The 12,830-nt window shown below is 40.9% G+C and overlaps 1 protein-coding gene across 1 annotated transcript in view; it reads right to left on the bottom strand.

The window, feature by feature from the left end:
• LOC124882094 (trichohyalin) overlaps positions 1-12,830 on the bottom strand; it is a 36,061-nt gene that overhangs the window by 7,028 nt on the left and 16,203 nt on the right. The window contains exons 3-5 of the mRNA XM_047388261.1: positions 10,069-10,209; positions 9,513-9,713; positions 5,740-5,927 (exon numbers count right to left, since the gene is read on the bottom strand). Coding sequence (XP_047244217.1) covers positions 5,740-5,927; positions 9,513-9,713; positions 10,069-10,158 — 479 coding nt within the window. The 5' untranslated portion in view covers positions 10,159-10,209. The remainder of the gene's footprint in view (positions 1-5,739; positions 5,928-9,512; positions 9,714-10,068; positions 10,210-12,830) is intronic.

Below are 12,830 nucleotides of genomic sequence, written 5' to 3' on the forward strand. Positions count from 1 at the left end.
ACAGTGATACCATAGTCAGTAAACCATTTACCAGTGGTTTTGGCACTGTGAGCAGGTGCCAGGTCGTGCTGAAAAATGAAATCTTCATCTTCAGCAGATGGAAGCATGAAGTGCTCCAAAATTTCCTGATAGCTAGCTGCATTGACCCTGCCCTTGATAAAACACAGTGGACCAACACCAGCAGCTGACACGGCACCCCAGACCATCACTGACTGTGGGTACTTGACACTGGACTTCTGGCATTTTGGCATTTCCTTCTCCCCAGTCTTCCTCCAGACTCTGGCACCTTGATTTCCGAATGACATGCAGAATTTGCTTTCATCCGAAAAAAGTACTTTGGACCACTGAGCAACAGTCCAGTGCTGATTCTCTGTAGCCCAGGTCAGGCGCTTCTGCCGCTGTTTCTGGTTCAAAAGTGGCTTGACCTGGGGAATGCAGCACCTGTAGCCCATTTCCTGCACACCCCTGTGCACGGTGGCTCTGGATGTTTCTACTCCAGACTCAGTCCACTGCTTCCGCAGGTCCCCCAAGGTCTGGAATCGGCCCTTCTCCACAATCTTCCTCAGGTCCGGTCACCTCTTCTCGTTGTGCAGCGTTTTCTGCCACATTTTTTCCTTCCCACAGACTTCCCACTGAGGTGCCTTGATACAGCACTCTGGGAACAGCCTATTCGTTCAGAAATTTCTTTCTGTGTCTTACCCTCTTGCTTGAGGGTGTCAATAGTGGTCTTCTGGACAGCAGTCAGGTCGGCAGTCTTACCCATGATTGGGGTTTTGAGTGATGAACCAGGCTGGGAGTTTTAAAGGCCTCAGGAATCTTTTGCAGGTGTTTAGAGTTAACTCGTTGATTCAGATGATTAGGTTCATAGCTCGTTTAGAGACCCTTTTAATGATATGCTAATTTTGTGAGATAGGAATTTTGGGTTTTCACGAGCTGAATGCCAAAATCATCCGTATTAAGACAATAAAAGACCTGAAATATTTCAGTTAGTGTGCAATGAATCTAAAATATATGAATGTTAAATTTTCATCATGACATTATGGAAAATAATGAACTTTATCACAATATGCTAATATTTTGAGAAGGACCTGTATGTCATTCCCAAGACGAATTGATGCTGTATTGGCCACAAAAGGAGGTCCTACACCATACTAATAAATTATTGTGGTCTAAAACCAGGTGTTTCAGTTTCATTGTCCAACCCCTGTAGATCTGGTAGAGAAAATTCTAAAATCCATATTGGCTCAAATTGGTATTTGGTATTGGTATCAGTTTTTAAAATATTACACACATGTAAATCTAAAACCACACCAGTCTATTATGACAACACCCCACATCTTCTGTCCAATCCTGTCCTTTCCTTTGTCTCATGCTTGTAAAAGTTGACGAAGGTCAAAAGAACACTATAATGATGTGGGATTTATTTTTTTTTATATTATGTTTTGTTAGCTTTTATCAGCTTTATTAGTCATAGTTATTCTCTTCCTAGACCTGCTTTAATCCTACCCAGAAACAGGGCTTTGAAATAACAAACTGAACAGTTTAACTTCCTTCCAGCCAACAGGAGTGCAGCTACTTTTGTCTTTACTGATCACTGACTTTCAGCTCGCATGACTGATGGGAGCCTTTGTAGCGTCAACAATATGACAAAAATATGAAGATGATATATGGCTTCTTACCAAACAGTATTACTGCTTGTGCCTATACCCAAGGTTGTTCCTGACCCTGCTGAAATGCTACCATCAGTGGGCCCGTGCTCCTGACAGCCTTTTAAAAAAGACTCAGAACCTTTTCAACTCACTGTCTTGTCTTTTAAACTTTTAAAAACCTTTCCTGTTTTAGCAAGACCAAGATGCCAGGAGGCAAGGAGTCTCATTATCAGTGTAAATCCAGTGTTTTATAAACCATATAACCATCAGTTCATAACTATATTAACACTGAAACCAACCTAACCAGTAACATTGAACAGACCCCAACAGATCTACTTTCACAAGTATATATATATATGTTAAAAACTTGATTAGAAATTGATTTGGGATTATTTCAAATGCAATGGACACAGAGACAAAAATAAAAAGGAAAACATAAGCAAAAAAGAGAAAGGTTGGAGAAAAAGGGAGAGAAGGAGATAAGAATAGGGGAGAGGAAGAAGGATTAAGACAACACTGTCTTTCGGTGATGGTAGCCTCGGAGCTTTGCTCTCTTGTTTTCTGCATGTTGTTCATGAAGCTCCAACAGCCAGGGCTACACACACCTCTGCCTTCAATCCACTTGGCAAATGTGTGTTCCCTGGCCAACAAGATGTATGAACTGCTTCTCTTCACCTTTAAAAACTCGGACCACCGGGGATCTGCCGCCCCGAAACCTTTACCGAAACCTGGCTGAGTGAGGACACCCCGAACTGCGTACTTCTGATACCAGGCTTTCAGCTGTTTAGAGGGGACCCCAACGCGGACTTATCAGGGAAAAGCAAGGAGGCGGAATCTGCTTTTATATAAACGAAGGTTGGAGCAGAGATACCAAAGTGTTGAAGAAGACATGTATTACTGACCTGGAGTCATTTCTCATAAACTGTAAACTGTTTTATAGTTCTCCTCATTTGTACTGGTTGGTGCTCACATACCACCTCATGGCTTTACTTCAGCAGCTGAAAAACAACTGGCTGAGCTGATAACAGACGTGGAGAAAAAACATGCAGACTCCCCCATCATTGTTCTTGGGAATTTTAACAGTGCAAACTTCTCCATTGAACGTCCCAAACACAGACAGCACATTAAGTGTCTCACCAGGGATGAAAACACTCTGGACCACTGCTATAAAACTTTAAAAGATGCATATCATGCTGTCACCATGGCTGCTTTGGGACTTTCTGACCACTCTCTGGTCCATCTCATCCCAACCTGCTTCCAAACCTGTGGTACAGACTGTTAAGAAGTGGACTGATGAGTCACAGCTGATGTTATAGGCCTGCTTTGAATGCACATATTGAACTGTTTTTAAAACTTCAGCCACTGATTTAAACCAACTCACTGAGGTGGTAACATAATACATTAATTTCTGTGTGCAAACCAAGACTTTCTGCACACACAATAACAATAAACCTTGCTTCACTTCTCATCTAAGGTAGCTGTGCAGGGATGAGGAAGAGGTTCACAGCAGAGGGGATCCGGCCCTGTAGAAACAGGCCAGGAACAAACTAACCAAGGAGATCAAAGCCGCGAAGAGAAGCTACAACGAGAAGCTAAAGAAAAGCTTCTCACATGGAGATGCTTCTGCTGTTTGGAATGGTTTGAAAAACCTGACTGCCTACAGGAGACCCTTCCCCAACCCTGAGCAGAATCCTCACCCTGGCAAATCAGTTGAATGGCTTCTACTGCAGGTATGAAAAGCAGCAGTTTACACCTCAACCCAACTCCGTCACATCCCATTCCGACAAAAATTCTTGCCATACACCAACCACCCCCCTTCCTTCAGATCCCCTGCCTGCATTTAGGATCTCAGAAGAAGATGTAAATAGACTCTTTCAGCGCCTGAAAACAAAGAAGGCCTCAGGACCTGATAATGTCTACCCATCATGCTTGAAAGCCTGCGCCAACCAACTGGCTATCAACCCTATCACCACTATCAACCCATACATCCCCCACCAGAAGGTCATCCAGCTGATAGTCCCGGCCTCCACCTGTTAGTGGATCACCAGCTTCCTCAGGGACCGGCAACAGCAGGTGAGGCTGGGGAGCATTTTCACTTGCACCACTTCACTTTCACTTGCAAGAACCATCAGCACCAGTGCCCCCCAGGGGTGTGTTCTTCCCTCACTCCTTTCCTCTCTTTACACAAACAACTGCACCTCAGTGGACCCATCTGTGAAACTACTGAAGTTTGCAGATGACACCACTGTTATTGGGCTGATCCAAGACAATGATGAGTCTGCATACAGACAGGAGGTGGATCGGCTGGTACACTGGTGTGGTCAGAACCACCTGGAACTTAACCCACTCAAGACTGTGGAGATGATGGTGGACTTTCGGAGAACACCACCCCCATACACCCCCTCACCATCCTCAACAACAACGTAGCAGCTGTGGACCACTTCCAGTTCCTAGGAACCACCATCTCTCAAAACCTGAGATGGTCTTCACACATAGACACTGTTCGGAAGAAGGCCCAGCAGAGACTGAACTTCCTGAGGCAACTCAAGAAGTACAACCTTCCAGAGGAGCTGTTGGTCATCTTCTACACTGCCATCATTCACTCTGTCCTGTCTTTGTCCATATCAGTGTGGTTTGGCTCATCCACAAAACAGGAAAGGTCCAGACTGCAACGAGCAATCAATTCTGGAGAAAGAATCATCAGGGCTGACCTTCCCTCTATCCAGTATGTATATAGGTCTAGGATCAGGAAAAGGGCAGCTAAAATTTCTGCAGACCCCACACACCCTGCACACAAACAGTTTAGGCACCCCCCTGTAGCACTGTCTGCTAAAACCAGCCGCCACAGAGACAGTTTCTTCCCCCAGGCTGTTTCTCTGATGAATACCTGACAACCAGAGTTCCAGAACAACACCAGGCATACTTGGACTGAACTCATGTTATATTCCATTGTAAAGTCAATCGTGTATATATGTACATTGAAAAAGATATTCTTTATTATTGAGAGCAAAGTGTACCGGAGTCAGAAGGAATTTGACTCTGGTACACTTTCCTCCAGGAAGTGAGAAAGAAAGAAGATATATCTGTGTATCTGAATCTGAACACGTTTGGTTGTACGTGTGAGCACACTTGTGTATTTAAGGTTTCAACATAAGAATTTTCAAAAGCAGGGCTCAAAAAGGCAGACACAGAGGAGATCGGAGCTACAGACATCCAAAGGCCCCTCAGAGCCTGGGAGCCCCAGGAGGACCACTGCCAGGGACTATACCCACCCTCCCGCAACCAAGCAGCCACCGTGCAGAAGCCCCATGGAGCTGCAACGATGCGTCCACACGCCACGGCGTGAGCTGACTACACCAGAGCAGATCCAGAGATCGAGACCCAAGGGCTCACCATCTCCCAGCCAAGACGGGGGAGCAAATAGGCCCCACATATGATGGGGTGCCTAAGATGATCCAGGAGAGGGAACAGCCCAAAACCCAACCTTACAGAAAAACAGGCACACACAGTCACGATCACACTTTCCCACCCTTGTGCATACACATACAAACACTCACATCCACTTACCCAATGTAAAGACACACAAAAATGGATGCCGTACACCCTCTCTCTCTCTCTGCTGCTCTACAGTCCAGTGATAGCATATTTTACACTAATTCATCTGATACTTCATATTGCACTTGGTGCAAGGCTTGGATTCAGCCGTTTGACAATGGAAGATCATTCCATTAACATTTCTACACACTGTTCTCAAGCTAATCTGAAGGCCAGATGAAGTTTGGAGGTGTGTTGCTGTTGACTCCTCAGAAAAGTGGTGATGCCTGCTCACTCTAGACCTCGGCATCTGCTGACCCCACCTCTGTGATTTTACGTGGCCTATGACTTTGTGGCTGAGTTTCTGTTGTTCTCACTTCCAATTTGTTATATTATTAACATCAGTTGACTGTGTAATAATTAGCAAGTAGGACATATACTGGACTTACTGCACAAGTTTCATCCTATGAAGGAAGCAGACTGGAACTCAATGAGATCCTGACAGCGACCCGCTCTACTGAAAAAAAAAAAAAAACACCAAGCCAGTGCCGGGTACCTTTCTTTAATTTGGACATTTTCCTGTGTGATATGCCTCAGCTTGAGTCTCAGCTCTTCTCTTTCTGCACCCAGGCTCCTGTTCTCCTGCAGCAGAGTGTTTTTCTCCCCAGAAGCCCGCTCCAGCTTCAGCTTGGCTTCAAAGTAGTTTTTCTCCGTTTGTACCAGTGTGAGCTGCAGATCAGTGTGCTGCAAAAACCAAAGGTTGAAGTCAGAAACGATATAGCGGCTCATGATTTATTCAGTTTCGTTTAGTTATTCATTGTTTTTATGTGTAGCTATTGCATGAACATTACTTCTGACTACAGAGAGAAGGATACATACATTTGAAAAACTACACCTGAAATACTTTGCCTCTCTTTTGCTTTAAGTAATTTCGAGATAAGTATTATCCGTGTCAAAAAGTGATTATGTAAATTATAGTGAGTATCTGTAACTAAGGAATTCATGTAATTAACTTTCCCATCACCCTATTATGTGGATCAAATAGAGATCGTTCCTACCGAGTCATCACTAAACCATTCTTCACTGTAGAGCTGTGTGACAATAATTGAAAGCAACTCTGGCCTTATGATAGTAAAAAGTTAGTGTTTTGTATTTTCACTGTTGAGTTTCTGGTCTTAACTTGAGCTGACAAAACAGTGTTTTGAGTAAGGAGTAAAGGTGGAAAGTTAAACCTCAGACTTATTTGTCTCTAATATTCAGTTTGGTGCTTTTAAAAGTATTCTCCTGGTTTTTTTTTGTCCCTCTTAAATGTTTTAGATCATCAAACAAAATTTAATATCAGATAAATATATCCTGAGAATAAAAAAGCTATCAAACCAGCCTGGCTCTATGTGAAAAATGAATTGCCCCCTAAACTTTAGAAGTGTTTTTTCCACCCTAGGAAGAAACAAACGCCAGCCATTGCTCGGTTTTAAAGCATGAGTAGCTTGTTTAGGGTCATGAAACAGCATCTTCAATTTCAAACTCCAGACTTTGAATAGGCCACTGCAAAACCTATGACCTTTTTTGAACATTTAGGAGGTCAATTTGGTGGTGTGCTTTGGATCGTTGTCCTGCTGTGCAACCCAAGAGTGCTTTAGCTTAATGTCACGAACAATGGCCGGATGTTCTCAGAATTTTATAGGCGAGAGCAGAAATTAGTCATCCAGGTTCTGAAGAAGCAAAGCAGCCCCAGACTATCACACTACCACCACCATGTTTGGTTGTTCTGTTTTCCCAGATGTGGCGGGGCACACGCCTTTCAGAAAATTCCACGTTTATCTCTTTAGTTCACAGAATGTTTTTCCATATGTTTTGGGTATCGTCAAGATGTTTGGTAAATGTGAGACAGGCTTTTATGTTCTTTGTGGTTTTTGCCTTGGAACGCTCCCATGGAGGCCATTTTCGCCCAGTCTCTTTCGTATTGTTGGAATTAGGCCCACAATGCTTTAGATGTGATTACTGGCCTCTTTCGTGACCTCCAGAAAAAAACATTGATGCGTTCTTAGATCAATTTGGTAAGTCATCCACTCCTGGAAGGGTTCACCAATGATCCATGTTTTCTCCATCTTTTGCAGTAATCATTTTCCAGGTTTGGAGAGGTATGGAAAAGGAAAATAGACTATGGAAAGTGTTTGAGTTCCAGGCTAGACTGGTCTCAAGACTTTGAGATACATCCTTTATCTTTAAGTGTTGACCTCTAAACTTCACTTATTGGTTTGGTTTCAGGGTCCTTTATATCGACCTATAGGAAAATTTCATTTCCCCCCCTCTAGATTTTGTGTTTTTAGTTTTTTCTTAATTCTAGGCTTTGGGATGAAACCACTCAAAAAAGTAAATCTGTCAACAAAATAAATAAAATAGCCAATTAGTTGACTTTGACTTCTTGATTTTCTTAGATCCATTTTGTACCAGACCTGTACGTGGTTTTAAAACTTGGTCTGCTTTTGGCATCAAACAAAGCAGTAAAACTCTAATTGTTTTAATCTTTTACAAACAGAATAAATGTATGAAAAATTTACATGTTGTGGAGTAGATATAAGTTATCCCCTTTACCACATCAGAACCAACTTCATCATTGTGTTGTAGAACAATTTATAGACCAGACAGGTAATAAAACCCAGCTTAGTAAAAAAAAGTATCAGGAATTTAAAAAAAAAAAGAGTCTTGAAAAATGTGCAATTTTCAAACTGAAAACTTGTAGGAACTCTGTGGGCTGTTTTCTGAGATCTTCTAGACTATCTTTTAACTTCATGTTGTCAGACAGGCTCTATTTAAGTGAATCCTGGAATGTAAGGTTGGTTTGGAAAGCTTTTCTTCCTTTACTAAATCAAATCACGATTTTAAAAGTAAAAACAGGATAAATCCTTAAGGGGCAAATTGTGTTTCACAGCACTGTTGCTGTTTTCAAGTGTACTAAGGTTTACTGTCATAAATCTGCAAATGCAGTAATTCTTTACAGTTTTAGTGTTTTTCAGAGCTGCTGTAGTCATAATTATTACATTTTTGAATGCTCTTTTGTATACATTTTTACAAACTAATACATACAAAACTAAAAACTATCATGACAAACTACCAATGTATATATGTATATGAGTATGAAGAATTTTAAGTCTTGTTATCTCTAAGTCAGTATATAGTGGTGATCAATGGTATTGCTCTTTGACGTCCCTCTATATAAACTCATAGTTCATATGGGTTTTCATTAGAGGGAGAGTCCTACCTTAAGAAATATTTGGAAAATCACTTACATTAATAAGAAAAAGTACGTAATTAAAGTAATTATTAAATATTTTTTTGGAAAAGCCCTTTTATTAATGACAATTTCAAGATCTCTCCTGTTTAAACAAGTTTGTAAGGAAATCTCTCATATTATTTGCATTTAGCAAATAATTTGAGTAACTGTAACTAAACTATAACAGGAAGGTTTTATTTAACAGTAAGAAAAAATTGTTATGTGTCTTTCTATACAGTGTATGCAAATATCTAGTCTTTAAATGTTTTGGAAGAAGGGTGATTTGGAAAAAGACCCAATAATTGCCCATTGCAAGCATTCAGGCAAAACATCAGATTTTCATTTAAAATGTCCTGGTTTTTCACAGAGTTCTTGATACCATGCAGAAAAACAATATTCTCAGAGCCTTTGGTAGGGAAATCCTCCTTCAAACTTAGCAGTAAGGAAGAGGTACTTTTTCACATATTCTTCATGTGATTCACCACAGATCCACCTGGAGTGTTTGGTCCAAACAACTCTGTCTTACTTTCATCTGACTAGAGCACATGGTTCCAGTTAAAGACCCAGTATTTAGAAGGAAGGAGAGAAAAGGCTTTTCAGCAACTGGTTGTCATGTAAATAACATGCAATGGTTGTTATGGAGACATGGTGAGCTCAAGATGTTGCAGTTCACTAACACTGAGTTTTGGAGTTTTTCTTTTACCCGCCTTACAATCATCTTAGGAACTTGGTTCCTCGTTCAGCCTTGTTTGTTCTTGAATGGCATGTTCTGTTCTTTTTTCCATGATGAAGAGTGTTTTAGAGAAGTAGCACCATGTGTCACATCATGTTTGTCCCTCAGAAAAAAAGTAATTGAATTTTCCTAATCACTCGGATCGAATAAAAAAAGGAATGTAAAATAAAAAAATGCTTCAGGTGACTTTATTTTATATGAATAACAAAAAAATGATAAAAAAATGTTTTGTCTGTTTTTTGGATTATTGAAGAAATGTACTCTGTACTGAGTTTGGATTTTATCTCTGAAATTTTTAGTAAGTTCAGTATCAGGAGTTTACCTCCTTCTTGAGCAGCTGCAGCTCTTCACTCAGCCGCCTCCGGTCAGCCTCAGCTGTCTCCTTGTCCCGCTGAAAACCGAGGGCACGAGACTCAGCTGAGACCCTGCTCTTCTCAGCCTCACCCCTGGACTCCTCCGCCTCATCTGCAGCGCGGGAGCAAAATGTCAGCCTCTGCTGGCTCTGATGCAACTTCTGCTTCAGCTTAAAGAGAACATAAGGGAGGAGTTAGATGTGTGCTGACTTGATCAGGACATTTTAGAAGCCAGATTTTGTTCCTCAATGTAATGTGACTCTCAGAGTAAGAGTCTGCTTTAAATATGCAAAATAAAATTCCTTTGAACGTTTTTTTAGTTGATGTGATTACACTGTCTGATAGATGGGTTTTATTACTGAACATCAGATCACAGAATGCTATGCAGGACTCTGAAAGGTGTCTAATGAAAGATTTATTGTGAAATAAATATTTCTTTCTTTGTTATCTGAAAGAGTAAAGCTACTGAGCTTTTCCTCCTGAATAGAATGCTGTTTCAAACCACACTAATTGCTTTAAGCACACCTCTTTCACTTGGATCTGCAGCTCCTGGTTCATGTTCCTGAGGTTCCTCATCGTCAGCTCGTTCTCCGTGCGCATCGTGATCCGTTCCATGTGGATCTCATTTGATAAGAACTTGTTTTCCCTTTTGAGGTCCTCACATTCCTGAGAGAAGTGTGCAATATCAGTGACATGCACTGAGGAGGAAAAGCTGCAGTTTGCAGAGTTTGTTTTGGAAGCATAAGAACTAGCTGAATGAAAAATTATTAATTGTGTTATCATAGTACATCAATATGCATCAGTACTTTGGAAGGCTATTTATTTGATATTATCCATCCTAACTAATCAAAGATCTTACTGCAAACTATTTCCATTACTATTTATCAACTGGAATGATTGATGCTGCTCTTTTAGGCCAAGTTAAACTCATAATTAATCTGAAGAGCATTCCTGAATGGCAGGTTAGGTAGCTAAGGGCATAAAAACACAACGCCCTTGTGTTGGGTGTTCTGATGACTCAAGAAGTAATTTGTCAGCCTACAAATTCTTTAACACAAAGGTTATCATGTGTTTTTGTTCTTGCATTCTTCTGAGAGGCCTGCAAGATATACATAACCTTCTAACCTTTTCACACTATGTCATATTACAACCACAAACTTCAAAGTGTGACAGAACTAACATTAAGTAGCACATTAGAAGTAGAAGCAAAATGATACATGGTTTTCAAAAACGTTAGGGTTGTGTACTCAGCCACATTTTTTTTTGATTCCCTTCAGTAAATTGCCTGAAGTCACATGATTGGTAAATATAAACCTTGATGTTCTGTGAAAGCCTCACAGGCTTCTTAGAAAACATTAGTGAACAAACAGCATCATGAAGAGTAAGGAACACAGCAGACAGGTCAGGGAGAAAATGGGGAGACATTCAAAGCACTCTAAACAATTGGCCAACCATCCACTGACAGGCCAGGCAAGAAGCAGCCTAGAGCCTACTGCTAACTCTGGAGGATCAGACCAATAGCTGATGTTTGCTGAATCATAGATGTTCTCCATTTAGTCCAGCATGAAGCACCTTGTAAATGAGCATTTCCTGTTGGACTGTTTTCTGTTAGAGAGGAGCACTGAGGCCTCAGAATATTTCCTTGTTTGTTTTGCAACAAGCAGGAAATGCTCCAAAATCATTTTAACCTTTCAAATGGTCAAAATATACCTATAAAGCCAGACTTATGAAAACCCAGTTCTGTTATGTCAGTATTAGTCATGACCATGTGTGACTGATCATTTCATACCCTGCTTACATGCCTACCTTCCTCTTCCGAACCAGTTCCCCCTGTAGGTGATTAATTTGGAGAAAAGAGCCACTGGAGCTGACAGCGCTGACAGGCCTGACCACCCGAACGGGCCTCCTGGGTGCCCTGGAGAAAACTTTGACTTCTTCTGTCACCCCATTCCCAAAGTGCCCGCTTCTATTAACTCCAACACCGCTTGTGGAGAAGGATTTGTGAAAGCTGTCCTCCGTTGAGGACTTGCCTGCTGTCTGTAGGTCTGTATGGGACTTAGCTCTAATAGACATTCCAGTGCCAGACGGTTGTACTTCCACCAAAGTGTCTCTTGTTGATGATTGTTGTGATGATGCTCAAAGAGAAGACCTGGGTTACTTGTTGAACATGGGACAGCCAACTGAATGAGGTTCTCAGTTTCATGTCCAGTTCACGGGGTGTATCCTATCACCAACTAACTGTCATTCAGTATTCATTAAGTAATTTGATCGGACCTAAACCTGAATGGGAGGGAGGTAAACATTCTCCATGTCGTAGCGTGTCACTTTGAATGGCAGGGGGAATAACTTCTGTAAACTCTATAATGACAATAACTCCAGGCAGAAAAAGCAGATGGTTAAAAATGTCAGTAGATCAAAAAGACCTTTGTGTTTGTGTTTAGGATGTAAATCCTTAAAGTAAAAGTATATTTTATCAGCATGACCTGGTCTATATTACTGCAATCTCTTTCAGATCATCCCTTCATTCCATGATAAACGCAAGCTTATTATGACTCTTAATCAACTAAAAGGTCCCGACAGAATGGGGTTTTTCTGTCAACCCACTTAGTTGGTTGTATAAAACAAAGGCAGCAGCTGGAGCTGCACAGTTTGCTAATGCGCACAGAACAAATACATTGTATCATCGTCCATTTTCTCTCTGATCTGAGAAATATGTTTATGAACAGATTATAACATGCTGAAGATGGCACACAAGAACTTTGCCTGTATTTAAACTACTTAATGCATCTGGAGACCCTGCCTGCATGAAGAGTTTTGGCACAAAGCTCAGTGTTGTGTGTCTGTATGAGTGTATAAGTGTGTGTGTTTGTGTATGAGTGTGTGTGTGTGTGCGTGCGTGTGTGTGTGTGTGTGTGTGTGTGTGTGTGTATTGGAGGTTTTTTTTCCTTTAATCAGCGACTTTCATGTGTGGTTAAAGGTCTGCAATGTAGAAATTTAATTAGACTGACATGGCAAGACATGGTGTAAAATGAAAGATTATTTTGACATCACAAAATTAGACCATGATAAATAATTTCATAACTTTTTTCACCTTTAATGAGACATGACTCCAGTTCAATATATCTGAAAATCAAACATATGTTTTAGGGTAAAAAATCAAAAAAATTAGAAAGATGCAACAACCTGGCTGCATAGGTATCTGCAGTCTAGTTTATTAAAGCATACGTTGAAACATTTAAGAAGTCAGTCTTCTTTGATAGGACACTATCCACATCTTAGATCATGAT

Source organism: Girardinichthys multiradiatus, chromosome 2, assembly GCF_021462225.1.
Source record: "Girardinichthys multiradiatus isolate DD_20200921_A chromosome 2, DD_fGirMul_XY1, whole genome shotgun sequence".
Classification (NCBI taxonomy): domain Eukaryota; kingdom Metazoa; phylum Chordata; class Actinopteri; order Cyprinodontiformes; family Goodeidae; genus Girardinichthys; species Girardinichthys multiradiatus.